The 24948-nt window shown below is 43.2% G+C and overlaps 2 protein-coding genes and 1 long non-coding RNA gene across 7 annotated transcripts in view; 2 read left to right on the forward strand and 1 right to left on the reverse strand.

Moving 5' to 3' along the window:
• On the forward strand, positions 1-11271 carry SLC35E1 (solute carrier family 35 member E1). Its single transcript, XM_007072028.4, has 6 exons — positions 1-795; positions 1636-1706; positions 2079-2216; positions 2951-3076; positions 3553-3798; positions 4680-11271. Exons 1-6 carry the CDS (start codon positions 402-404, stop codon positions 4911-4913), a joined length of 1209 nt encoding a protein of 402 aa, XP_007072090.2. The 5' UTR covers positions 1-401; the 3' UTR covers positions 4914-11271.
• On the reverse strand, positions 8085-13980 carry LOC119564488. Its single transcript, XR_005223400.2, has 2 exons — positions 13895-13980; positions 8085-12954 (listed from the first exon to the last, which is right to left on the reverse strand). It is a non-coding gene; the product is annotated as an uncharacterized LOC119564488 (long non-coding RNA).
• The window catches only part of LOC102931952 (calcium homeostasis endoplasmic reticulum protein), a 17035-nt gene continuing 6060 nt past the window's right edge, over positions 13974-24948 (forward strand). For 2 of the 5 annotated variants that reach the window (XM_037886072.2, XM_037886075.2), the window contains exons 1-15: positions 13974-14155; positions 14394-14567; positions 15566-15747; positions 16466-16603; positions 17382-17533; positions 17930-18041; positions 18205-18294; positions 18960-19194; positions 19396-19574; positions 20127-20526; positions 21874-22112; positions 22918-23051; positions 23324-23410; positions 23749-23898; positions 24527-24643. In XM_037886072.2, coding sequence (XP_037742000.1) covers positions 14131-14155; positions 14394-14567; positions 15566-15747; positions 16466-16603; positions 17382-17533; positions 17930-18041; positions 18205-18294; positions 18960-19194; positions 19396-19574; positions 20127-20526; positions 21874-22112; positions 22918-23051; positions 23324-23410; positions 23749-23898; positions 24527-24643 — 2414 coding nt within the window. In that variant the 5' untranslated portion in view covers positions 13974-14130. The remainder of the gene's footprint in view (positions 14156-14393; positions 14568-15565; positions 15748-16465; positions 16604-17381; positions 17534-17929; positions 18042-18204; positions 18295-18959; positions 19195-19395; positions 19575-20126; positions 20527-21873; positions 22113-22917; positions 23052-23323; positions 23411-23748; positions 23899-24526; positions 24644-24948) is intronic. The other 3 variants (XM_037886073.2, XM_043535810.1, XM_037886074.2) reach the window with 3 other exon arrangements.

Raw genomic sequence — 24948 nt, forward strand, 5'->3', positions numbered from 1 at the left:
CCTCGCCCGTTACCTCGGCGTTCGTGCTGCCTCCCGCCAAGGGCACCGCGCGCCGCCTCTTCGAGCCTCGCGTCGCCCCACGACGCTGGCGGGGCGGGGCCGTTCTGCCCCGCCGCCCGGGCACGGACCCCACCGGGCGTAGCGGGGGTAGAGGCCTGTGGCCCACCCCAGCCCCGGGCTTCGGCCCCGCCAGGACACGACGCTCTCCGCAAACCCGGAATGCCGGGGCCCTGTTCCGGCGCCTCACGGCCCGGACGGAGGCGGAGCCAGGCGAGCGGAAGTGACGCCACGTGCAAAGCCCCGGCCTCGAGCCTTGTGGCATGGCGGGGAGGGCCCCCCAGGAAGCGACGCGCTGGCGGCGCTGACGTTGCGCCGCGGTCTGTCGGGACCCGTAGGTAGCGATGGCGGCCGCGCTGGCGGCTCCGGGCGGCGGCGGCTCCGGCTCCGGCTCCGCGGCGGCGGGCGCGGCTCGCGGACCGGCGCTGCGGGAGGGCGCCCGGGTGTCCGCGCTCTGCCTGGCCTGGTACGGGCTGAGCGCGGGCGGGAACGTGGTGAACAAGCTGCTGCTGGGTGGCTTCCCGCGGCCGGTCACCGTCTCGCTCTTCCACATCCTGGGGCTCTGCGGCCTCCTGCCGCCGCTGCTGCGCGCCTGGCGCGTCCCTCCGGCCGGGCCCGCGCAGCTGCCGCCCCGCGCCTACCCCCGCTACATCCTGCCGCTCGCCTTCGGCAAGTACTTCGCCTCCGTGTCGGCGCACGTCTCGCTCTGGCGGGTGCCGGTGTCCTACGCGCACACAGGTGAGGGGTGCCCGGCGCCGGGGGGAGCTGAGCCCTTCCGTCCAGCCCCGCTGAGCCTAGTTCAGCCGTCCCCAGGGAGCCCCCTGCATTATTCCGGGCCCGGCCCGGGCTGGGGCGCCTTTGGTGGGGAGGGGTGCCATTTCTCTGACCTGTCCTTGGCTCAGCCTCGTTGCTTCCCTTCGCTCGAAACTGAGTTACCCCGCCCTGGTTCCTGTAGAGTCTTTCCCAGCTCATGTACTAGTAACGTTTGCCCCTTGTGGCCTATTATAGTCCTCAGAAACAAGGAGTCCGGTGGCACCTTAAAGAGGTTTTTACCCGCGAAAGCTTATGCTCAAATACATCTGTTAGTCTTTAAGGTGCCACCGGACTCCTTGTTGTTTTTGTGGATACAGACTAACACGGCTGCCCCCTGATATTATATTCCTGCCACTCCCCTTTTTGAGCTACCCATCCTATTTACTATTTTCTATAGACTCTTAATCTGGTTCTTTGTGTCAGTCTGAGCTATGGACTCCCCACCCCTCTAAATGTATGATCAATGTTAGGCTCAGCCACATTCTAAACAAATGATGTTTTAAAGGAAAAGCATAACACTTTGAGTTTCTAACAGTTTTGTGAAACTTCCACTTGACAAAAGTTAAGGAGTACTTGTGGCACCTTCGCTGATGATCTTAATCTTTGTTTTATTTTCATAATCTCAGTTGTGACATTAACTCTTGCTCAGTGCTAGGGTTTGGATATGTCTTTTTTCAGACTTCTGTGTACTTTCCCCATTCATGCTTTTCTGTTGGGAATAGTCTGACTTTAGTACCCTTATTTAAACTTCCCTTCTCCTTTCAGTAAAGGCAACAATGCCAATATGGGTGGTTCTGCTGTCAAGAATTATAATGAAAGAAAAACAGACTACAAAGGTAAGGAAATTACTGGTGATTCCTCATCTTCCTTTCCATTGCTAATCCGTGTTGAATTTAATGACAGGGACTGAAAAATTCACTCACATGGGGCAAGTGGAAATCTTTCCCAAGCGAGTACTGTAAGATTTCAGAGAGTAAGCATTCATTTTACAGATATAAGCTTCTCGTCCTTATAATTGTAAAGAAATCCTTCCAAATATGAAGAGCGAGCTTATTCTGTGCTATCTGGCACAGTTTAATTTTCTCAAGCTGCAACAAGGTGAAAGCGGAAGCCCAGGATCTTGTTGTCCCTCTAAAAATGTGCATGAATGTTGTTGACTTGAAAGTTCCTAGAAGATGCATGCTGTTGTCATCTGCTTCCTCTTCCAGGTGTATTTATCACTGATCCCTATAATCAGTGGTGTACTGCTGGCTACAGTCACGGAACTCTCTTTTGATATGTGGGGACTCATCAGTGCTCTTGCTGCTACACTCTGTTTCTCGCTTCAGAACATCTTCTCCAAAAAGGTAATAGTTCTGTTGTTCATTCTGCTGGATGGAACTCTTAAATATGTGGCATCACCTTTCAGATGGCAGGAATGTATTTCCCAGTATAGAACTGGGTTTGTATTCTTATATGGTGCTTTGTGCATGTTATATGTCCAGCAATAGTTCACAAAGCCTTGGAAGTTAGCTGTTATGTTGAGTGAAGAAAGTTGGCCATGACCCAGAGTTTATCCTTGGCTTTGTTCCATGCCATGGAATCTTTAGCTTCCATCAGCAATGACTGAGAGGACTTCATGTCTAACAACATATTTGAAGGATGGCACCTTTACCGAGCCAGCCCCTCTCTCCAGACTGAAGTGCCATTACTCCAAGTCCTGCGGTGGAACTACAATCCAAATTTAAAACATGTAAATCAACTTGTGAACAAAAGTCAGACTTCTTAATACCAAACAGAATATTTAGCACTTATTAGTATGTGACTGATGCCCTTATATAAAGACTTGGCTGTTGACCCTTCCAGCATTCAAGTCAACTAGGCAGTACATCACTGCCTTCAGGTAGGCTGCTAGTTATCTTTAATCACATGGTACAAAGTGAGTTGTAGGTTCTGTGAAAGAGAAGTATTGTAGTTGTTTGATCAAACACTACATCAATGAGTCAAATGTTTGGAATTGTACATGCTGAAACAATTCCCCATCCTTCGAGTGAGGATGGTCAATACTTGGAGAAAGGGTGATTTCTGATGTCTTTATCAGGTGTTGAGAGATTCCAGAATACATCATCTTCGGCTGCTAAACATACTCGGATGTCATGCTGTGTTCTTCATGATCCCAACATGGGTTTTGGTGGATCTTTCTTCCTTTCTAGTAGAAAATGACTTGGTAAGTCTTTGGCAAGCTTCAAGGTAGGGTAATTGCTTGGACATCTCTCCTGCTTTTTAAAGATTTACCCATATCTAAGGCAAGAGGTATTGTAATTGCCACCATGTGCCACTAAACAGTGGTGAAAAAGCAGGCTCTGAGGTTATGGTAAGGGCTCATTACAGAGTCACTAGGCAAAACAAAACTTGCTTGGTATTTGGCACTAGCACCTTGAGGCAAGAGCACTGAAGAGCAGATTGTGATGAGCCTAAAACATAGGTTGTGAGGTTGCCTGTTGAAATGGACAAAACAGTTAATTTGAGAGGGGAGGTAGTGGTGTGCCACTGCCTTTTTACTCAGCCCTCCCTACCAAAATGCCAGTAACAAGTGACTTGTTTGAGAAGCTATTGTGAATTGCATCCTTTTCTCCTTATGAAGTTCTCTATTTCTTCTCTGAAACTGAAGATTAACATTTTTTTACTTTGTTTTTTCTGTAGAGTACAGTGTCCCACTGGTCCTGGACTTTAATGCTGCTCATAATCAGTGGATTTTGTAACTTTGCCCAGAATGTGATCGCCTTCAGTATTCTTAACTTAATCAGCCCATTAAGTTACTCTGTTGCAAATGCCACAAAAAGGATCATGGTCATTACAGTTTCCCTTATAATGCTTCGAAATCCAGTCACCAGCACCAACGTTCTTGGGATGCTAACTGCAATCTTAGGGGTATTTTTGTATAACAAGGTAAGTCTCTATTGTGAAACCTACGCCAGTCAGCCGTTACTCTCTACTGACTGTAAATAGCCTTTGTAAAATGAGTTGTCCATAAGCAGACGAAAACAGGTAATTGTGTAACAAAAAAAAATCCCAAACAAAAATCATAAATGGCCAAGTTGTCAGGCTCAGGGGAGACCAAGAAATGAATGGGCCTTGGTTAATGAGCTCCCCCTGGACCTTGGGTGGATTGAGACACATTGACGTTGGAAGTGGGGAGCAGTGCATAAGGGGAAACTTGCTTTACTGCTCCTTACTGTGACATTTGTGGCATCAGTGGACTTATCTCCAGACTTGTAAATTATAGCATCTTTCACCACCACTTAAATTCATTCTTACAAATGTTTACAGTGCTGCTCTTGCTCCTTTTCAGCTTCTACAAGCACACAAATACGTGTGCCAATAACTTGTTTGTTTGGGGGTTCTGGTGAACGTAAGAAAACATTTCTTGTGATCACTGTTCTAACCTAGATTGACTTCGTGTTTCACTAGTGGCTCAAGGCTTTTGAGCAAAATCAGGACTCTTGTTAACTAGGAATGATGATGGCGGAAGATTTGCATTAGGAGTAATTGTGGATTTAAAACATTAGTGAGCATAGCCTCTAAGGCCGTGGTTCTCAACCTGTTTACCATTGTGGGCCGCATATATGGCCCACAACATGTTATGTGGGCCGCATCCAATACTACCTGTATGGCCCTGAGGATGTCACGTGGGCCGCAGCTCTGTGCTGACTGGGCCGCAAGTTGAGAACCACTGCAGTCTAATGTGACTAGTTTCTGTGTGGAACATGTGTCTGCTCTTTGCTCACTGTTGTCTGAGAGAAGTAGTTAATTAATTCTTTGTTCCACAGACAAAATATGATGCAAATCAGGAAGCAAAGAAGCAGCTACTTCCAGTTACAACTGGAGACCTTATGAATATGGAACATCACTGGAACACTCCTGAAAAGTCTCAGAATGGACTCATGGCATTCGCACAACATGGAGATTATCAGTATGGCCGAGCCAATGTCTTGACAGATCACTTCCAGTATAACAGGCAAAACTATCCAACGACATACAACTTAAACAGATATGATATATAGGATTCTGATAAGCAGGTATAGACTGTAACACAGTTTCCCCAGAATTATCAGAAACTTCTGGCATGCCCTTGAATGTAAAGCTGTAGATTGTATAGGTTCTTCAGAGGGGAAGATGCATGTGTATCAAAAGTGGTATAGACTTCTCAGCCAAGCAGGTCTCTAAACATGAAGCAATTGGATCAGGCACTGGAAAGGAGTGTACAGTATAATTCTTGTACAGAGATTCTGGTGAAATGCAAGTGTAAAACTCCAGCGGAAATATTTGCTGTCATATGTTTTCAGAGCCTGTCAACTGACTGCTGTTTTGGCAGTAAAAATGTAGCCAGTATTTCCTTTCCATGCTAACAACTTGACCTTTAACTTGTGTTTTTAATTTTATTTTTAATGCTACATAGCTCATTACTTTCCAAATGAAATTGATGAAACTTTTGGAGAAAGTGAAACTGTGTATGCTCCTAATTGGTGTTAGCAGGGCTTGTCAGTTGGAGGAGAGTTGATTTGTGTGTCTAAAAGCAGATGTGTAGATTTGAATTTCAGTTGCACAGGTTTAAAACTTCATGTTGATATTAAGTACCTGTTGGAGAGATTTCACATTCTTTGATTAATGAAGTTGTGTAACTGTTTCAGTAGTTACTCTTCATCTGACAACAGAAAACACCTTGCCAAATAAAAATTAGTATTTGGAACAAGGCTGTTTTCCTGTGACTTCTCTGCACTTGTTTTTGTAAACCTAGCTTGTTGCCATGCTCAGTTGGGAGACGCTTACGGATTATGTTTTTTCTTTCTCAGTCTTTTAATTGGGAGAATTATACTCCATCATATGACTTATGTTTCATGAATGTGAATTTGGATGTATCACATCCCTTCTGATTGTCTACAAAATCTATTTTTTGGCCCCCAATTATATTTTATATGTTTCTCTTCCACAATAGTTCTAGTAGCACTAAATATGTTCTGCCTAACTTGTATGTTCAGATGAGTTATGGAAGTTAACGTTTATACTCTTCTTTCCTCCTGTAGTGCCCCTGGCTTGAATAATGAATTATTATGAGAAATTGTTCTTGAGTCAAGAGTGAATATGTAAAATTGTGAAGAATGTGTATTGAATTTTCTGTTTTGCACTTTTTGCATAAATGAGGGTGCTTTGACAAAACATGAAGTTTTGTTAATGAGTTATGTCAGAAATTGTGTGTGAGAGATAAAAGTGAAGCCATATGAGCTTTGGAGTATAGAAAGCTATTTCTGGCAAAGAAGATGATCTTCAGGCCTTGTCTCTTGGAGGAGGAGCCCATCATATAGTGGACTGAGATTCTGGCAGGAGAAGTGCTGGGCGCATTCTTGCTGATGGGTCATTAAACAAACACCAGTGACTGACGTTAGTAGTGGTGGATACTATACAAAATACTCCGTCCCCATGTGTTCTTTTCATGAAAGATGATTGCCTTTTAGAATCAAGATAATTTTGTGGCTTTCTTCTGGATTAATTATTTACATAACTTTTTTTTTTCCTGTAAGTGCAAAGCTAAATCTATTTCCAGTCTGCTGGATGCTTGTAGAAATTCCCAGTGTAATAGTTTTGTTGATGTGTCTCAAAGGAGATAATGGTGCACCTGAATCTCTGGAGGCTGGGCCAAATTCAGTCATGGTGTATAAGCAGAACTCCACTGATGTCAGTGGAGGTGAGTGTGTTCATGCTAGTAGGAAATTTGCACTTGGATGTTTAGTCTGGAAAACTCATGGTTCAGAAATCATTCTGGAGACCCTTCCCACACAACTGTTAAATCAGAACTGCTTTCATAGACTCCGGGCTTCATTTCTTTACAACTGTTGTTTCATATTAACGTGCAAAAGGGAAAAATACAGCCAGTGGAAAGACTGACATCATGTATTTCTAAGGCACCCTTTTTAATATCTGAGTACCATTGCATAAATGCAGAAGGAAGGATGATCTTGTGGTTTAATACTCTGGACTGGGACTCTGGTTCAGTTCCTGGTTCTGCTGTAAACTTCCCATGTGCACTTGGACAAATCACTTAGCCTGAAATTTTCAGAGTAGGTTAAGGGAGTTAGATGCCAAATTCAGTTACTTTCAATGGGAGCTGAGTGGGTAACTCCTATAAACCTGTCTGAAAATCTCAGCCTTTGATTTTTGTGCCTCAGTTCCCTATCTGTAAAATGGAGATAATTCTTCCATACCTCATAGGGGTGCTGTTCTGGGTTACTGCAGTGATGGAGGCCATAAAAAGGCATAACAATCCCTCTGATCTATGCTTTTCTAGTGTGCCTACCACCACAATATCTTGGTACCATGCGAATCATCCCTTCAGGGAAGAGGAACACAGCCACCTTCTCCTTTTTTCCTAAGTAGATGCTTGCTTAATCATATTTAGGTGCCTTTTTTTCTAGTGATTGCAACCTAGTCTGTTTCACAACTCCTTCCTCAGAAGGCTTGTATTGCACCCTCCTATACTAGCAGGACTTGGGCTCAGTCTCAGCTGTGAGGGTTGTAATCACAAGTGAGGGCCCCTTCTGAGAATGCCTTGTCCCTGTTTCTCAAGTTCTGATCTGGACTGTGGCAGCCTCAGTGTCCCCCATGAACACAACTGCTGTAATGCGGAGCAGTGCAATGCAATAGGGGGTGAGAGCTAGGCCATCGTCCACTTAGGGCTCTGAAGATAACTTTGTAGGCTTTTCTCCTACAAAGGAGAAAAAGAGGCTACATGACCTGTGGTCATGCTTTGCTAGTTCAAGCTGTATAGTCAGTGGGAATTACTTTGTACAATAGAATCTTTATGTGAATCATACTACAATAAATGATTTCCTTGAATACCTGAACCAAAGTTCCAATGCAATTACTGCCTACATTCAGGTAAAGGAAGTTTCTGATATTGTTGGAACTTGTAATCTTACTGAACATTGCGAGATTTTGTTTCGTGAGGTGAAACATTTGTCTAGTTTTAACATGGTTTGTAAATTAATGGCATATTTAACTGTACATAAGTCTGTAGAAAATATGAAAACACAGGAATAAAAAGGGTATATCTAGATAATCATGTATAATGACCCTGCTATTAAATAAGTGAAGAAAATACTTTACTCTTTTTTTGCTTTCAGTACATTTTGAGGGAGTGCCATAAATCAGTAAGAATATTAGCCAATTGGGGGACCAGATTAATTTTTTGCAATATTTTATTGTGTGTAATATGTTGGTTTCAGATATTTACATAGAATAAAAGAAAGCTGGGGCTCTGTAATTAGTGTCTAAGATTCAGACATCAGCTACTGCAGCTTTTTTAAATTGTCAGAGTTCCACAGTCTATCTGTAGTGTACATTACATTGACACAAAACTGAGGAATCCTATCCACCCAAAAGTACTGGGTATTAGTAAAAATAAGCATGCGCAAAGAAACCAGGCACTTCTTTCAGCTACCCCTTCCGTGGGTTTTTGCATTGAGAGAGTCCATCAAATAACTTGGTGCTGCTCGAAGATCTTGTGAAAACCTTTCCCTTATGGACCAAATGATGACTAGCGGTGTCCTTATTTCAGTCAATGAAACATCCAGGTGTCTTATGCAGTTACCTGAAATAGCTAAACACTGATGAATTATATTCTGAGACAGTTCAATATATTAGGAGTGCAAGGCTCTTGTGAAAATGAAAATGACTTTAGTAACTTCATGTCAACACTAAGAGAGTTGCTGGTCAGAAAAGGTCCCATCCTTCAGTAATGTCCTAACCCACCTCTCTATTGTCTTCAATGTAGCAGTAGAATTTTCTGCTATAAAGCTGTTTGTATTGCCCTTAGCCATGTTATAAACTGAGTTTAAAAAAAAAACAAAAAAAAAAAACCTAGGTTAACTTGGTGCTGCTAAGAGCAGTTTAAGGTAAATGATTAATTGTGATCTTATTTACATACAAATATTTATATGTAAATATTTAAGAGCAGATGTATGGGTGGCACATAAAAACCTCCCCCATTCTGTGTTTTTTAACATGTTGATACATTTTGGATGAATTTACTGTGTGTTTAGTGTTTTTACCTCTCACAGGATAAAATCTGATGCTTATGGAATCTGGCACTTAAAACTGTAGAGAAGAGTGTGAATTGCTGTAAAATGTTTGTGGTTCTTATTTCTACTGCATTACTCTGTACCACTCAGTATGTAACTTAGTATGACTGTTTTATCTGCCCTTAGCTGCAGATTCCCCTCTGCTACTCTGTATATATCGTCATTGGTGGTGTGCTGGTGGTCCATATCAGGTGAAAGACTAAGGAGAGGGAGAAATTGCTCTGGTGGCTTTTGAGTGTTGGGGAATCTGTGGGGATTTATCTGCTATCTAATTGGATAGGTTAGATGGACTTTTTAGGCCTGCCGTCGAGTTCCTTACTTGAATACCCAGTGGTGGTGGTGGTTGTAGCCCTCTGGGCACCTTGTGATTACCAAGAAGGTTGAGTAGTGTTGCTGCGGATATGGTAGACTGGACAGTGGTTGTAAGGACTTAGAGCACTAGAATCTTGTAGAGTTTGGCAAGTGGAGGTGTGTGGTGGTGGTAGTCTTGATTGAGAAGTTTCTTGCTAGGTGAAGCCACAACTAAAATTCTTAATATGATCCCGCAGTGTTCTGTGGAACGCCCAGGAATGCAGAGTGATGGAGAAATGGTGACCAGACTCTTCCTATTGTTTGGTATAAAGTCAGTTTCAGTTGTGCACCATCATATCCAGACATGCTGCAAAAGCTCATTTTCTTGTGAGCTTTTAGGGCGATTGGGGTCTAACAGATAGAGGGTGGGTGGGTCTTGTGATATAGTTGTGTTGGGGGAGTTCACCTTTTTTCTTTTGTGGGAGTGTCTATGAACTGGTATTTTGTGTAACTGGAAATATACTGCTGAAATATATACACACACTGCTGAAACTGTGGGAGATGTCTGCAACTGTATGTCCCAGACAAAGAGGTAGAAAAAACCTCTTGGATCAAGTCCTCATTAGGTCTTCTAAAACTCTAACTGGTCATTTGTTTTTATAAGTTGAGTTTTTCTTTTCTAATAGTTTAGGCCCCACATTTAGATTTTTATGGTCTTGTTCTGTAGTTCCCATATAAACTATATCCCAAAATGGTTTCGAGAATTACTTAGTGAAGCAGAGGGAGTGAAGAGAGAAGTAAGAGTTGGTGACAAAGGAGAAAAGCTGCTCAACTGAAGTGTGAAGCAACACGGCAAGTCAGTGATAGGTTTTTAAAGGGTTTTTCAAAACCCTTTAAAAACCTATCAACTTGAATATAAATGTTCGATTTTTTTAAACTTCAGTTTTGGAAGAGAAGTTGGAAACTCAGGTACAAAAGGATTGTGTTAACATATGAGAACCATAAAATGAAACATCAGTCTAATTTTATTATACAAGATGAAATGCAAAAAGTGAAGTGTAAATGGTGAAAAGCTATATTTTAAATTTTTTAATTAAAAGTAACACAAGGCTTCTTAATTATGGCATGATAGTGTCCCTTTAAAGAAATCTGCATTTTCTTTCTCTGTAACAATTATGCTCATACTTAAGTTTAATTAGCTCTGTAGTAGGTTCCTGCATGCCCAGGTTCTTGACATCCTGCCATTGGGTAATAAAATTCCTGTGTAGTGTTAAGTGCTGCTGGCGTGGACTGGTGTTAAGTCACAAAAGCTCTCTCTCCCTGCCCCCCTCCACCATGTTCAAATTATAGCATTTCTGTAAGAGTTGAGCCAAGGTCCAAATGCTGTGGTTACACTATCCTAATATGTACGCAAATGAGGTGTTTATTCCTTTGAGGATGTTGAAATGGGAATAGTCCAAAAAGATTTTCAAAGGTTTTGGGACAAGGAGGGGGAGAGGAAACAGACCTGCTCTTATTGCACAGATAAGTATTAACAGCTTGTTCTTAGAGGAATAGGAAGTTTTTCTGATCTGTGGAGCTGGCCTCAACTTGGAAAGACAAGTTCAGGACACTCTCTAAATGGTTAAACTTAGTATCTAAAATCTGAATCCTGTGGTAGAGTTCTTAAATATGTTCCAGTTACTTCATAAATGTGAACTTTTTAGTTGTGCATCCAACAAAATTGGTTCATTTATGTTAATATGGAAAGGTGTATTCCGCTCATGTTCTCTGAACGCTTCTCTTTTTGGAATGCAAACAGAATATTTCCAGGGAAGGAATATTTAATTGTGATATGTATCTCTCTTCCAAATCTCAAGTGAATTTATTTCAAGTTTTATTTTTTATGTACAGTAATTATGAATTTTTAGCTTATGAACTTTAAAGTGGAAAAAAGTGTTGTAATTATACTTTTTAAATATTGAAAATGTAAATAAAGATGAATTCTGCAAAATCAGTTCCTGCCTACTAGTTAGAATTGTGGAGAAGCTGGCTAATTCTTGTCACCCTTGGGCTGTAACAAGATTAGCTAGTCTGCAGTTGGGCTATGGGACAATTTATTTAATGACTAGGGCCCTGCCAAATTCATGGCTGTGAAAAACGCATCACAGACTGTGAAATCTGGTCTTTTGTGTACTTTTACCCTCTATTATTCAGATTTCACAGGAGAGACTAGCATTTCTTAAACTGCAGGTCCTAACCCAAGAGGGTGGGGGGGGGGAGCAAGATTATTGTAGGGGGATCGTGGTATTGCCACCCTTACTTCTGCGCTCCTGCCTTCAGAGTTGGGTCAGGACTCCTACAGTTACAACACTGAAATTTCAGATTTAAATATCTGAAATCATGAAATTTCAGATTTTTAAAATCCTATGACTGTGAAATTGACCAAAATGGACCATGAATTTGGTAGGGCCCTATTAATGACCAAAGGATTTAGCCTGTTAAACTTGTAACATGTTGCAGTAAGTGGCTTCTCTAATATACTACCTGTTTAACCATGGACATAGGTTTTTTTCCTTGCACTCAAGAATAAGAGTAACTATGTTCTAGTTACAGATCTTCCAGATGCTCACATAGCATAATGAGGAGGGTGGGCTGGTGTCAATATTTTTATCCCAATTAGGTCCTGTTCATTTTGCAGTTTGGTCTAAACAGGTATATAAAATATACTACAATGCTGGCAATATAAAACCTCCTCTTTTAGCATTTTGATAAGTTTGGTTCCAGTGACTTGTTCTACATTATCCCATGGTTTTCATCTAGATAGTTTAATACAGCCTATCAGCTAGTAGACTCACATTTCCAGTCTCCAACAGTCATAGCTGACTTTTTCAAAATGGCGTAGGGGACTCTGACAAAGGCATAAAGCGCGGTTAGGTACTTAACTCCCACTTAAAAATCTTCTCCTTAGACACCCTTCCCTAAAACTAATGGAAGATGGTTCTTAAACCCCACTGTTCAGTACTTGCCACCCAAAGGAACACTAGAATTGTCCACTTGTGTGTTTATCATATGCACAGGAACAGGAAGCTTCCTTTATTATTAGTTCAACCTGCACATGCAAAATTATTTCTGCTTAGTCTCCTGTCCCAGAGATCTGTTTACTGTATACTGGTATAGACTTTGTTTTTGCTCCATGGAAAAAGTAGTGAGACGAAAAAGCTCTCTCTCTCTCTCTAGGTTTCCCTAGCTGATGCAGTGCTTCATGTGGTTTTCATTCTCTTCCAGGGATGAACAAGGAAACCTAGAGATAGCTTTTTGTCTCTACTTCTTCCATAGAGCAAAAAACACAAAAGTCTGAGTATACAGGGAACAGATCTCTAGGTAAACTGGGATTAAAATAGAAAAATCTGCTCTTGCAGGGACAAGTGGACAATTCTAATGTTCCTTAGGGCAGCAAGTACAACCTTCACAGAGACAACCGTACCTGGCCTTGATCTGGCCTCTGCATTTCAGACTTGTGATCTGTCCCATACAACTCTACTCCAGTAATTGAAATTCAGACCCCATTTAATCTGTCTTGATAGAAGAACCTACCTGCCCCATGTATCCTGTTAGTGAAGCTGTTAGTTTCCCTTCAAGGAAACTGTGGTGAAGCCGAAGGCTGGGACAGGACCAGGAACAGATCAGTCCAGGAAGCCTTGCGAAACAAATGGAGTGATGGAACTGATTTTTTTTTTTTCAATTAAAAGCAATCTCTGTTTTGAGAATTTTCTGATTCAATAAAACCAGCCCTAATTACTGAGATTATTATATGCCTGTAACTGTTTCCATCACATGCTTGCTGAGTACTTTATACAATCATTAGTGAATTAAATCTCCCATTCTGCTTCTGCTGCCTATGAAAGGCAAGGACTGTTATTCCCAATTTATAAAAATGGAAAGTGACACCATGCAGTGAGCACAAGGAAGAGTTAGGGCTGGTATAAACACAGGTGGTGTTGTAGTACTATAAATATCTGTTCAGAAACAGATTATAGTTAAAGTGGGACAAATCCCCAGTGTGGACTATTATGCTGGCATATTCACCTAACCTTCAGGGGCTCCAGGAGTCCTAGTTCCCTGTTGTGCTTTTACACTGGAGGATGCCCTCTGAAGTGCCCCTCTGATTGAACTGCCCTGTACTCAAAGAAGCGACTGCCCCGGGGCCTCTCCCGCGGTGGGATGCTCACGGTGCCAATACGTAACTGTGTCAGCAGCAGCAACGGGTGGAAGGTTGCAGCCGGGGCGTGGGCGCAGCGCACAGGGGCCGCTCCGGGACAGCGGCGCTGGCCCGAAGCGGTGTCCGTTCTACACGGGGTTGGCAATTCGATTCCTGGGCTCTCAGCAACCCCCGGCCCCCAGTACAAAGCGTCCCAGCGCCCCGGTGCAGGGAGCAGCGCTCCAGCGGCAAATTCACACGCGGCGCCCGGCAGGACCGGCGTGCGCCCCACGCGGGGCCTGAAGGAGACGGGGCGGGGGGAGAAGCGGCGCTCGTGGATGGAGCCAGGCGGGGGGGGGGGGGGGAGAGAAGCCGCCCCGACCCAGCGCTACCCCCTCCCTCGCCTCAGCCGCGGGCGCTCGCGGAGCAAGGGACTCACTCGCCGGATCATGAGGCGACGTCCGGCGCGAAGCGGACTCCGAGGTGGGCAGGCGCAGCCACGGCGAGTGACCCGCCCTCCCCCTTGTTTCTATGGTGACGGACCCGTAAAGCGCGGCTGCGTCAGTGCCGTAAAGGCTCTTCTTGCGGCACTTCCGGCCGGCTGGGCCTAGGGCAGGCCGGGCCTACCCTGGCTTTGGGTCTGGAGAAGGCGCGATACCTCGTCCTCCCGCAACGATGGAGATGCCGCTGCCGCCCGATGGTGAGACCGGCCAGGGGGCTGGACTTGTCGCCACGGCCCCGGAGGCACTGGGGGTTCCTTCGCCGGGGGGCGGGGCGGGGTTTGGGCCTGGTCAAGGGGGTGGTCGGGGCGTGCGGGGCTTAGCGCGGGAGGGTGTGCGGCCTCGCGGGGGGTGGGGGTAGCGCAGGCCCGGGGAATTGGGGTGGGGGCCTGAGTAGGGCTGTGGCAGGGCGGTGACGTCTCCCTCTCCCCGCCCCAGACCAGGAGCTGCGGAATGTCATTGACAAGTTGGCGCAGTTTGTGGCGCGGAATGGGCCCGAGTTCGAGAAGATGACGATGGAGAAGCAGAAGGAGAACCCCAAGTTCTCGTTCCTTTTTGGGGGCGAGTTTTATGGCTACTACAAGTACAAACTGGCGCTGGAGCAGCAGCAGTGTGAGTGTTGGTGTCGCCAAAGCCCTTGGCGGACAAGAACAGATGTATTTTAACCATCGCTTGTTAAAGACTTCACAGCTAGTCTGTGACAGAGCTGGGACTAGGCCCCAGCAGCCCCGATTTTCAGCCCCCTGATTTAACCACTCCCCTTGTATAGCTGGGAATAGAATCTAGGAGTCCTGACTCCCACCCTCCACACTTCCAGTGAAGAATAGTGTATTTTAAGCTGCTTTTGAAAGAAAGTTTTTGATTTTGGGGGGTGGGGAGGCGGATGTGAATTTTATATTTTATAAAAAAGGAGGACTTGTGGAACCTTAGAGACTAACAAATTTATTTGAGCATAAGCTTTCGTGAGCTTCATTGGATGAAGTGAGCTGTAGCTCACGAAAGCTTATGCTCAAATAAATTTGTTAGTCTCTAAGGTACCACAAGTACTCCTTTTCTTTTTGCAAATACAGACCAACACGGCTGCTACTCTGAAACCTTTATATTTTATATAGCTCAGCCCAGACTCTCTCGTCTAATGTTTTGTCGTGACGCAGACAAGTCTTAGCTTGAAGGTTTTTTTTCTAATCTTTTTTGCGGTTCATGCTCAAGCAGTTGACTTAGTCCTGTGCCTGCAATCGCTCGTACTCTTTATACTGTAATTGTAGAAAAATTAAGCCAGTCATTATGGAAAAGCTGATCTGGCATACTTTAATGGTATTCTTAAAATGTGAATGAGAATTAAGCATTTGCAACAGATCCAACTTCCATTGTTAAATAAATACATGTTAAAAATCATGTTGAACTATAACATGGTGGAGCTTCAGATTTTGTCTAAGTATCCAGGAGCGTGCATCAGTTTAATTGATGTTTGTTTTATATTTTGAAATTATGTAAGAAAGAGTTTGAGTTTGGTTTCTGGCGCTAACAGGGTGCATAGGTTGTTTAGGATATTGGTGTAAACAAACGGACCACTACTTATGACTCTTACCATGAACATTTTTTTCTGGTAGTGCTGTGCAAACAGACTCAAGACACAGAGGCCACTGCACAGATCCAGCCATTGTCACAGCCCTCTCTTCCGCCAGCTGCAGCTATCCCAGCTCCACAAGGAGCTCCCTCTGTGGAGGAACTTATCCAGCAGAGTCAATGGAATCTCCAGCAGCAGGAGCAGCATCTCCTTGCTATGCGACAGGTAGGCTCAAGATCAAGTACTAGCTTTATATACACTGGACTGCCAGTGGCAGCAGTCCACTGTGTGCCCACAAAGATTTGGATTGAAGGGAATCTTGAGCATCTTGCTTCTAGCTAGTGGTAATTTAGGGTAGCATGGGAGGAGACATGAGCCGGCATCACTTTGCATATGGTATCTCCTGCAGAACAGAAATGATAACCTGTTTAGAGCAGAGACACCCAACCTTTGTTCAACCAAGGACCACATTTATAACTTACGAAGAGAGTGAAGGCTACACTCATCTTGCATAAAATTGAAAGGTTGCAGCTGTGACTTGCAGAGGCTTTCAGCATGCAGCAATCCATTTTTTTATCTGAATGGTGGTTTCTTGGATCAGGGTGAAACATTGCATGCAGGAAACAGTGGTTTTCATGGGCCACAGCTCAGTATTAAAGATGTGTTGTATTACATTGTAGAATTCTCTGGGTGTGGACCTGGATTATGTGCTGAGGTCCTTGCTTGGTTTCTGCTAGATACTGACAGATACAGGATTTGTCATAGGGAAGCAGGTGGACAAGGGGTTAGTGACAGCCCGCTGAAACATAGCTGTACCTGTGTCAATAGGAGTAGAGAATCTTGGTCTCCGTAGAGGGCTTCCTCTGACTAGGAGCACCTCCGATTTATTTGCTGAGTTTTGTATCAAAAGGATATTGCCAATACTAAAACAGTCTTTTTTTAGGAACAAGTTACATCAGCGGTAGCCCTTGCAGTTGAACAACAAATGCATAAAGTCTTGGAGGAAACCCAGCTAGACATGAATGAATTTGATAACTTGCTGCAGCCAATAATTGACACATGTACAAAAGATGCAATCTCAGTAAGTAAATGTCTAAGCTCACCCGTATGTTCTGTTCCTGCCTTTGCCAGTAATGTACTTGTGTGTGTAACGTGCAGTTTTAGGAGGGTGTGATTGCATGTAAATAGATCAGACTGCTGGTGTTCCAGCTGTGAATGTCATCCTCTCTGTTAATACGAGTGATTCCATATGTTTCCTGTTCTGCTTATGAACTACTCATCAGAGTTTGTTGACTGCTGTTCAGTACAGGAAAGCAGTTTACAGTCAGGAGCGAGTGGGACTCTGCTTGGGGTGTTGGGGCAAGAGATGCGGGCTGAACTACCCTACATAGGGAGACTAGATCAGTTCCCCATTCACAGTACCATTGGGGCAGCTCATTTATAACTCTGATGGTTTGGAAGTCTGATAAAGATATCCACAGGGGGAAGAGAGAAGCCCAGAGCAACAAATCATTTGGTCTGAGGCAGTGAGCAAAAGCAAAATGGGATGGACAAAGCCCCAAAAGATGGATGAGAGGAATTAAGTCTGCTGGACAAAATTCAGTGACCAACATCTTCTTAACCCAAACAGCTGTTAAAAGTTATTGCTAGTTTGAACATGGTGTTTGACCTCTAACTGCATTGTATACAGTTTTAGTTAACTGCTTCTTTGTTTAGTTGTATAGTATACTCAATAACAGCTGTTACATGGGAATTCCCTCCTTGTAGTTTCTTGCAGACTAGTGATCTATTGCTTTATGAAATCCATGCAATGTGAACAAGTCAGATTAATTTAAAATATTTTAAATTGGTTTTCAAAGGCTGGCAAAAACTGGATGTTTAGTAATGCAAAGTCTCCTCAACACTGTGAGCTGATGGCTGGACATCTGCGAAATCGCATAACAGCAGAAGGGGCACACTTTGAGCTTCGGTTACATTTAATCTATCTAATCAATGATGTGTTGCACCACTGGTAAGGATTAAAGTGCATTCTTCAACTTGTTGTTCTCATGAGTTTAATAGATAGTCATGGGTCTCTCTGCTAGAAAATTTGTACTTTGCCTGATTTGGCACAGTTTTTTTATATCTACGTAGTCCCATCATGTTTAGTGACCGTAGAATGATGTCTATAATTGGTGCAAGCAAAGTGGTGGTAGAGTAAGAACTGAATTAACTTGGTCATTGTTGTACATTGTTTCCAGCTGATGCTGTGTGGTTAAAAATGTAAAGTATCCTATTCATTATATACAAATGAGTTACTAACCATATACGTCTGTATTTGGATGAGACACTTGTGGGAGGGTATTACTGCTCATTTAACAATATAGTAAAAGGCTGATACTTTTTTTTCCCTCCCTCCCTTTTATAGCCAGCGGAAGCAAGCACGAGATCTTCTGGCCGCTTTACAGAAGGTGGTTGTCCCTATATATTGTACTAGTTTTTTAGCTGTGGAAGAGGATAAGCAACAGAAAATTGCCAGAGTGAGTAGTTGTTTTAGGTTAGCTTGAGCCTTATGTTTCTATTTTCAATGCTAGAGAAGTCCTTGTGACTAGTTTATAAAGATGTAGCTTACTGTACCCTAATGTTGTTCTGTCACTGCTGTCATGTGCTTAACAGAATTTTTTTTTTCCTGGGTTTATACAGCTCCTTCAGCTGTGGGAGAAAAATGGCTACTTTGATGAATCAATTATTCAGCAGTTACAGAGCCCGGCTCTTGGACTTGGCCAGTACCAGGTTAGCCATGAGAGAAAGTTGGCCCCTCATTATAATTGCATAATAGATTGCGGACATATTTTTAAGTGCTGAATGCAGTAACTCCTCTTCTGTGAAATGTAAATAGTAGCTGTCTCTTTGTTATGAACTTCTATTCTGCCGCAGTACAAAAATAACGTAATACATTGTTCTAAAGTTAAATACAGTGGGGCCATTTAAAATATAGCATATAATTATACTGTTCTGATTAGGCCTAGTTTCTTCATCCCTTCACCCCATCAGCTTCCTCATCTCTGGCCCTGATTCTGCTCTCTTGGCATGTTTGTTGTCTTTACGCCCACCCTGGCTCTTTGCTTACTTCATTCTCTTCTTTCTTTGGCTGCTGTTAAAAGTTTTTTATAGTACCATATGCGTCTGTGGTTAACCCTTTGTTAAGTCACCCAGAATGAACGCTGCTAATTGCCAGCTTTTAAATAAGGGAAAGGGAAATACAGGAGGGATTTTCCATATAGCATCTAGTAAATCGTAATGAGGGTTTGTCATCCGAGTAGTTTCAATCTCTGAATCCCTCTAGGAAGAGGTGGATACATTACTGGGGGAGCCTGTATGAGCAGGGATGGTGTCTATTATGGCCGCCCGGTAACTTCTTGAAAATGCTGATCTTAATTTGTGACTCATCCCATCAGGCAACTTTGATCACAGAATATGCATCAGTAGTGCAGCCTGTGCAGGTGGCCTTCCAGCAGCAGATACAAACCTTGAAAACACAACATGAAGAGTTTGTCAATAGTTTAACACAGCAGCCACAGCCGCAGCAACAAATACAAATACCACCACTGGAGAGTGAGGTAAAATCGACACCCCCGCCTCCGGCTCCAACACCTGCTGCAGCACCGCCTGCTGCTCCAGTCAGTCAAGCAGGTATGATTGCATTCTCGGGACTTGTGTGTTACAAGCTAATGGCTGTCAGCTTTCCTGAAAGTTTACCACTTGTCTTGATAATAGGCTGCTATTTAGACTGACTTGCCCATCACGTATAAGTTGTTTGGGCAGACACTGTCTATTTTTGTTTTTACAGTGCAACAAAGGGTGGCTTTTACAAGAGTCTCCAATTTATTTCAGATGATGGCAAATCTCAGCTTCCTCTAGCTGCTTCTGCAGAGTATGATGCAACAGGGGCTGGGGTGCAAGATCCTGCAGCTGCTGGACCACGTGGCCCTGGGCCTCATGATCAGATTCCTCCAAATAAACCACCCTGGTTTGACCAGCCTCATCCTGTTGCACCTTGGGGTCAACAACAGGTACCAAACGTGTAAATGTAGCTATGGTAAAGCACTGGGGTGTCCAATAATTGCCATATTGTAAAAATCATCACACAATTAGGAGCTTGGTGAAAAGCTGGAAATGTTAATCCAGATTTAAAATATCTGGAGTTTTCATAGTCAAAAGAAAGCTAAGTAGCAAATCCATTAATCATATTTCACAGTTGTCCTTCTACTGCTTTTCCTTTATGAGCATGCAGGTGCTCCCTCTGGGGTTCAAAGCTCTTTGGGCCATTACTCTTCTGTTGTGTTAAGAACAGGAATCCTGGTGGTAGATATGCTGATCAGTGACAAATCTTTTCTTACAGTTAATGACAGGATTGAGAAGAACACTTTAGCTTTTCCTTCAAAATTCTCCTTTTCAGTTTGTCCTAACTTTTACTTGCAAAGCAGACTCTGTACACAGATGTTTGTTCCCCCTCCTCTGTGCACATGTAGTACTTACACTCTAGTTAATAATTTAGAAATAGACTGTTTTTATTACATTCTTTATATTTATAGCCTTATGACCAACCTTCTTACCCTCACCAGCAGGGACCTCCACACTGTCCTCCATGGAATAACAACCATGAAGGAATGTGGAATGAACAGAGAGACTCAGGGTGGAATAACCAGCGGGAGACCCCTTGGAATAACCAGCCAGATCCTTCTTGGAACAACCAATTTGAAGCACCATGGAACAACCAACATGAGCAGCCCCCATGGGGAGGGGGCCAAAGGGAACCTCCATTTCGAATGCAGCGGCCACCCCACTTCAGAGGCCCGTTCCCTCCACATCAGCAACATCCCCAGTTCAATCAGCCCCCACATCCACATAATTTCAACCGCTTCCCACCTCGCTTCATGCAGGATGATTTTCCACCTCGCCATCCCTTTGAAAGGCCGCCTTATCCTCATCGTTTTGACTACCCCCAAGGGGACTTTCCTCAAGGTAAAGTGGGTACTGAGGATGCTGACGATTGCTGTTTTAAAATTAATTAGTTCCTTGTGATGAGAGCTTCCCATCAAAGGAATGGGGTAGCCCTTCCTGGAAAGCTCTCGCCCCTCAAGGGCTCACATCCCTTGCCACCTGCTGCTATACACCTTAGTTTTAGAGTTGTAGATTTCCAAAGCCTGAAGGGTCTACTATGATCATCTAGTCTGAACACCTACATAACTCAGGACTGCTGTGAATTAACTCTTGCTTCAAGTCAAATTGCTATGGTTGAACTAGAGCATATCTTTTAGAAAAAATGTTCATTGTTGATTTAAAAACTTCCAGTGATTGAGAATCCACCACAATGCTAAAATTTCTTTGAAATGTATTGGATGGAGCCAACATCATGTGTGAGTAGGGAAAATAGCCCGAGCGATAGGAGAGAATAGAGAGCTAAATCCAGACAAGTTGCTCCATCTTCTAAATTCTAGCAGGGAATTGGAGAGACATTTTCTTATTAAATGTAAACAGGGTGGGAGAGAGCCTGGAAATGGTAGAGACATGTTTTTTACTTCATGTTTAATAGTATTCTGCTTCTAATGAAAGTGAGAGACTACCAGCACCGGCTAGAGTTGGGTTAGTCATAGTGCAGGCTTTCCCTCCAGCATCTGTCTGTCTGCTCATTCTTGCCCTGCAACACCCTCGGCTGTTCCAGGCCGCATCTCCCATGCAGCACTGTCAGCGTATTTCACAATGGCCCAGTTGTGTGCTGTATCAATCCTGGTACACATAACCAGTATTTTTGTCCATTATGGGTCATGCTGAGATCATTCATTGCCTTATTTTAACAGGAACATTTTCTCTCCTTCCTTTTGGAATGCCCTTTTAACAAAGCACTTGCATGTCATGTCCTCCTGTGAAACCACTCCCATCTGTTTGTCTGTGCACGTTGATAAAACTTGCAAGTGTACTGCTTTGGAGATGGACTGTAATTGTATTTTGAGCCTTTAGAAGTATAACACGTTAGTGCCTCCTTTGTTGAATGCAAGGTAACCTGGTTTTGAGAATAGAAACTTTCATTCTAGCACTTTCCAAACTCAAGGTACCACAAAGCGACAGGGCCTTAGTTTTTGAAATTTTGCTATTGAGAATATGGGTGGCTGATATGCTAGGGAGGGAGGGAGACAGTAGGTGCTTCATGAGTGAGCACAACCTGTATCCAGTGTCTTCTCTTCCCTGTAGTAGTTATTGAGGTCTCCTTGTAATAGGATTTTTTTCTCTTTAGAATAAAGGTATGTGGTGGGGGGCATCTCAATTAGTTGTCCTTCTTCCTGTCTTCCCCTCTTGTCCTTCTCTGTGCAGAAATTGGACCACCTCATCATCATCCTGGGCATAGATTGCCTCATCCTGGAATTGGTGAGCATCCTCCTTGGGGTGGGCCACAGCACCCCGATTTTGGGCCTCCTCCACATGGATTTAATGGGCAGCCTCCTCACATGCGGAGACAAGGCCCCCCTCACGTAAACCATGATGATCCCAGCCTGGTGCCAAATGTTCCCTACTTTGATCTTCCCGCTGGACTTATGGCTCCACTGGTGAAAGTAAGTTGCTGAAATGGAAGCTGGGCAGAAGGGTTAAAAGATCAAACTCCCATGATCAATTTTAGGGACAGTTTAAAATTAACGAGCTATTTATTACTTCAAAGTAGTGTGCTTTGTGCATCAATCAGGATTGACACAGGGGACATTTCAGAAAAGCAGCTAGCTAGACTATGAAGAAAGAAGACACTTCTCAAAATGTTAAGTCCCATCGATTTTAAAGTTTACCATAATTTTAAAATCAGTTGCACATAGTGATTTATAGGAGTGTGGAATCAGTCCCAGTTGCTGGCCAGCCATGTTTGGTAGCTGGTCTTAAACTCTTTTCTGTGAAGACTTTTGTAATTCTTATCTAATACAAGTGAACAAAACACCAGAAAATAGACTGTAGGGAACATACTGGCTGCTGTGGGATGGGTTAAATTGGTATAATTTATATAGTATTCTAGATTAATTAATAGGTCTCTTCTGTGTCTAAATTCTGTTATTCCTAGTTCACATCACTGTTTCCCAAGTCTCATGCCAGAAACTTGGATATCATGGGGCTGTATAGACTACAACTATGTTTTATACACCTAGGAATCCCAGATAACGTGCTGCCAACTTTAATGCTGCAAATGTCACTAGGGTTTTGTTTTATACTAGATGACCCAGTGCTTGTTTATGGTACCGGCCAAAGCCTTATTTTTAGACCATTTTAAACTCAGTAATGAAGTGCAAGATTCTAAGCAGTTAAACTTTCTAGGCATATTTATCTCTTTAGGTAATTACCCCATGACTTGAAAGCCATCTGTTTTGTTTCTGACAGCTTGAAGATCATGAATATAAACCTTTGGATCCTAAAGATATACGTCTTCCACCCCCAATGCCCCCAAGTGAGAGGTTGCTGGCTGCAGTTGAAGCATTTTATAGTCCACCATCTCATGACAGGCCTAGAAACAGGTAAGAATGTGTATAGCCAACAATATGGTAAGGAAAATGCCCTGCCCTGAGAAGCTCTCAAGGCCTTTAACTTGTTTCTGCTAATGCTGAAATAAGTACTCTAAGTTACATTTTGAACTTCATCCACTCCAGTGTGCTGTCTGGTCTCCTACTGAGAGCATGTGAGACCGCTTTCCCCAGGCTCCCTATTTTCTAAAAATCCTGAACTCATCTATTTGACAAAAGTGAGCTTTTCCCATATATTGACTCTGTGTGTGGTTGATATCTTGCAGTGAAGGCTGGGAGCAGAATGGGCTGTACGAGTTCTTCAGAGCTAAAATGAGAGCTAGACGGCGGAAAGGTCAGGAGAAAAGAAATAGGTAAGAGTTCCCTTACGTGCCTTTTGCCATTCATTTAGACTGTGCTACTGCTGCCTTAATTAGACATATTGTCAAAAAGATTTTGACTATATGTCTAATTATGGCAGCAGTAGCACAATGTGCTGGGGCAATAATTATGTCTTAACTTTCTGGAGCTTGATTTATTTAACATATAGAAAACCGCATACTTGCCACCCTGGCAGGCTTTGGCTTCACTGGGTTGTCAACAAAATTTCAGGATGTTTAAATTTTAGTTTAATTGAAAATACATGTTTGCTTTTTATGCAGCTTACAGGAATCTTACTCTGGTTTCTTGATATTTTGTTATCCCTATGCAGTGGGCCATCTCGATCTCGGAGTAGGTCTAAAAGCAGAGGTCGTTCCTCCTCACGATCCAATTCAAGATCTTCAAAGTCATCTGGCTCCTATTCAAGGTCACGATCACGATCCTGCTCCCGATCACGATCCTATTCACGATCACAGTCCAGGTAGGGTGAAGCAAGAGCTCATTAGGAATTATGGCTAGCTAAATCTCCTAAAATGCTGGATGTGTGCCATTATGATCCTTCACAACAGCCCTTTGGAGGTAGGGCAGTAAATATTCCCAATATTACTGATGAGGAAAATGATAGAGAGGTGAAATGAGTTGTCCAAGGCAATGCAGTGAGTTAGTGACAGAGCTGTTAGTTGAACTCAGAAGTTCCTGACTCCTGACCCTGTTACTTTAGACTGTGCTCAGTTTGCATATTCAACAAATCTCTCGAAGGTTGAGAATGCAGGGTTTTTCCTCCAGAAAATGGAAGATTCTGAAACTTAGCTCTAGGTTTTTTGCTTTCTTCAGGAAATCTTAATTAGTTTAAGGCACCAAAGGTCACAAGGTTTTGTTCAGGGAGATGAATATATCGAATGCACCACACTGGAAGCTGTGTACATGAAATGGTATATCAGCATTTCTGTACATAAATTCTCCAGATCTTAGATACCTTTTTAAAAATATTATTTCATTAATGTCAGAGGTGAATTACAAAAGCTAGGGAACCAATGAATAAGCTATATATTGCTATAATCCTGTGCATTAGAGAAAGGTAACTGACTTCACACACTCTTACTTTCCAGAAGCAGGAGCAGGTCCCACTCTTCTCGTAGTCGGTCACGGTCAAGATCAAGATCAAGATCTAAATCTTACTCCCCGGGAAGGCGGCACCGGTCCCGATCTCGTAGTCCCACTCCTCCGTAAGGCTTTCCATTGGATTGAGTTTGGTGATGTACTCTGAGCGTGATGAGGTTGGGCTAGGACTTTTCTGATAGTTTCTGTATATTAAACACTTAACGAATTGGATAGAAAAAGGCAGGATTCTTAGCTGATCAAACCATAACTTGAACAAACTGCGCGGTCATGTCATATATACATGGAGAGAGGATAAAATGACTTCGTAGTTCCTGGTGATAACTAAAACTTGTGTTTTAAAACACTGCATAAAAAACCCTTAATTACATAACATACTCTTGAGAAAACCATGGTGTCTGATATCCTTGAT

Source organism: Chelonia mydas, chromosome 25 (genome assembly GCF_015237465.2).
Source record: "Chelonia mydas isolate rCheMyd1 chromosome 25, rCheMyd1.pri.v2, whole genome shotgun sequence".
Classification (NCBI taxonomy): domain Eukaryota; kingdom Metazoa; phylum Chordata; order Testudines; family Cheloniidae; genus Chelonia; species Chelonia mydas.

Coding starts and splice junctions, on each gene's coding strand:
- SLC35E1 (XM_007072028.4), top strand. CDS start 402: ATGGCGGCCGCGCTGGCGGCTCCGGGCGGCGGCGGCTCCGGCTCCGGC. Junction 2,217..2,950: donor AGAACATCTTCTCCAAAAAG/GTAATAGTTCTG, acceptor TGTCTTTATCAG/GTGTTGAGAGATTCCAGAAT. Junction 3,799..4,679: donor GGGTATTTTTGTATAACAAG/GTAAGTCTCTAT, acceptor TTTGTTCCACAG/ACAAAATATGATGCAAATCA.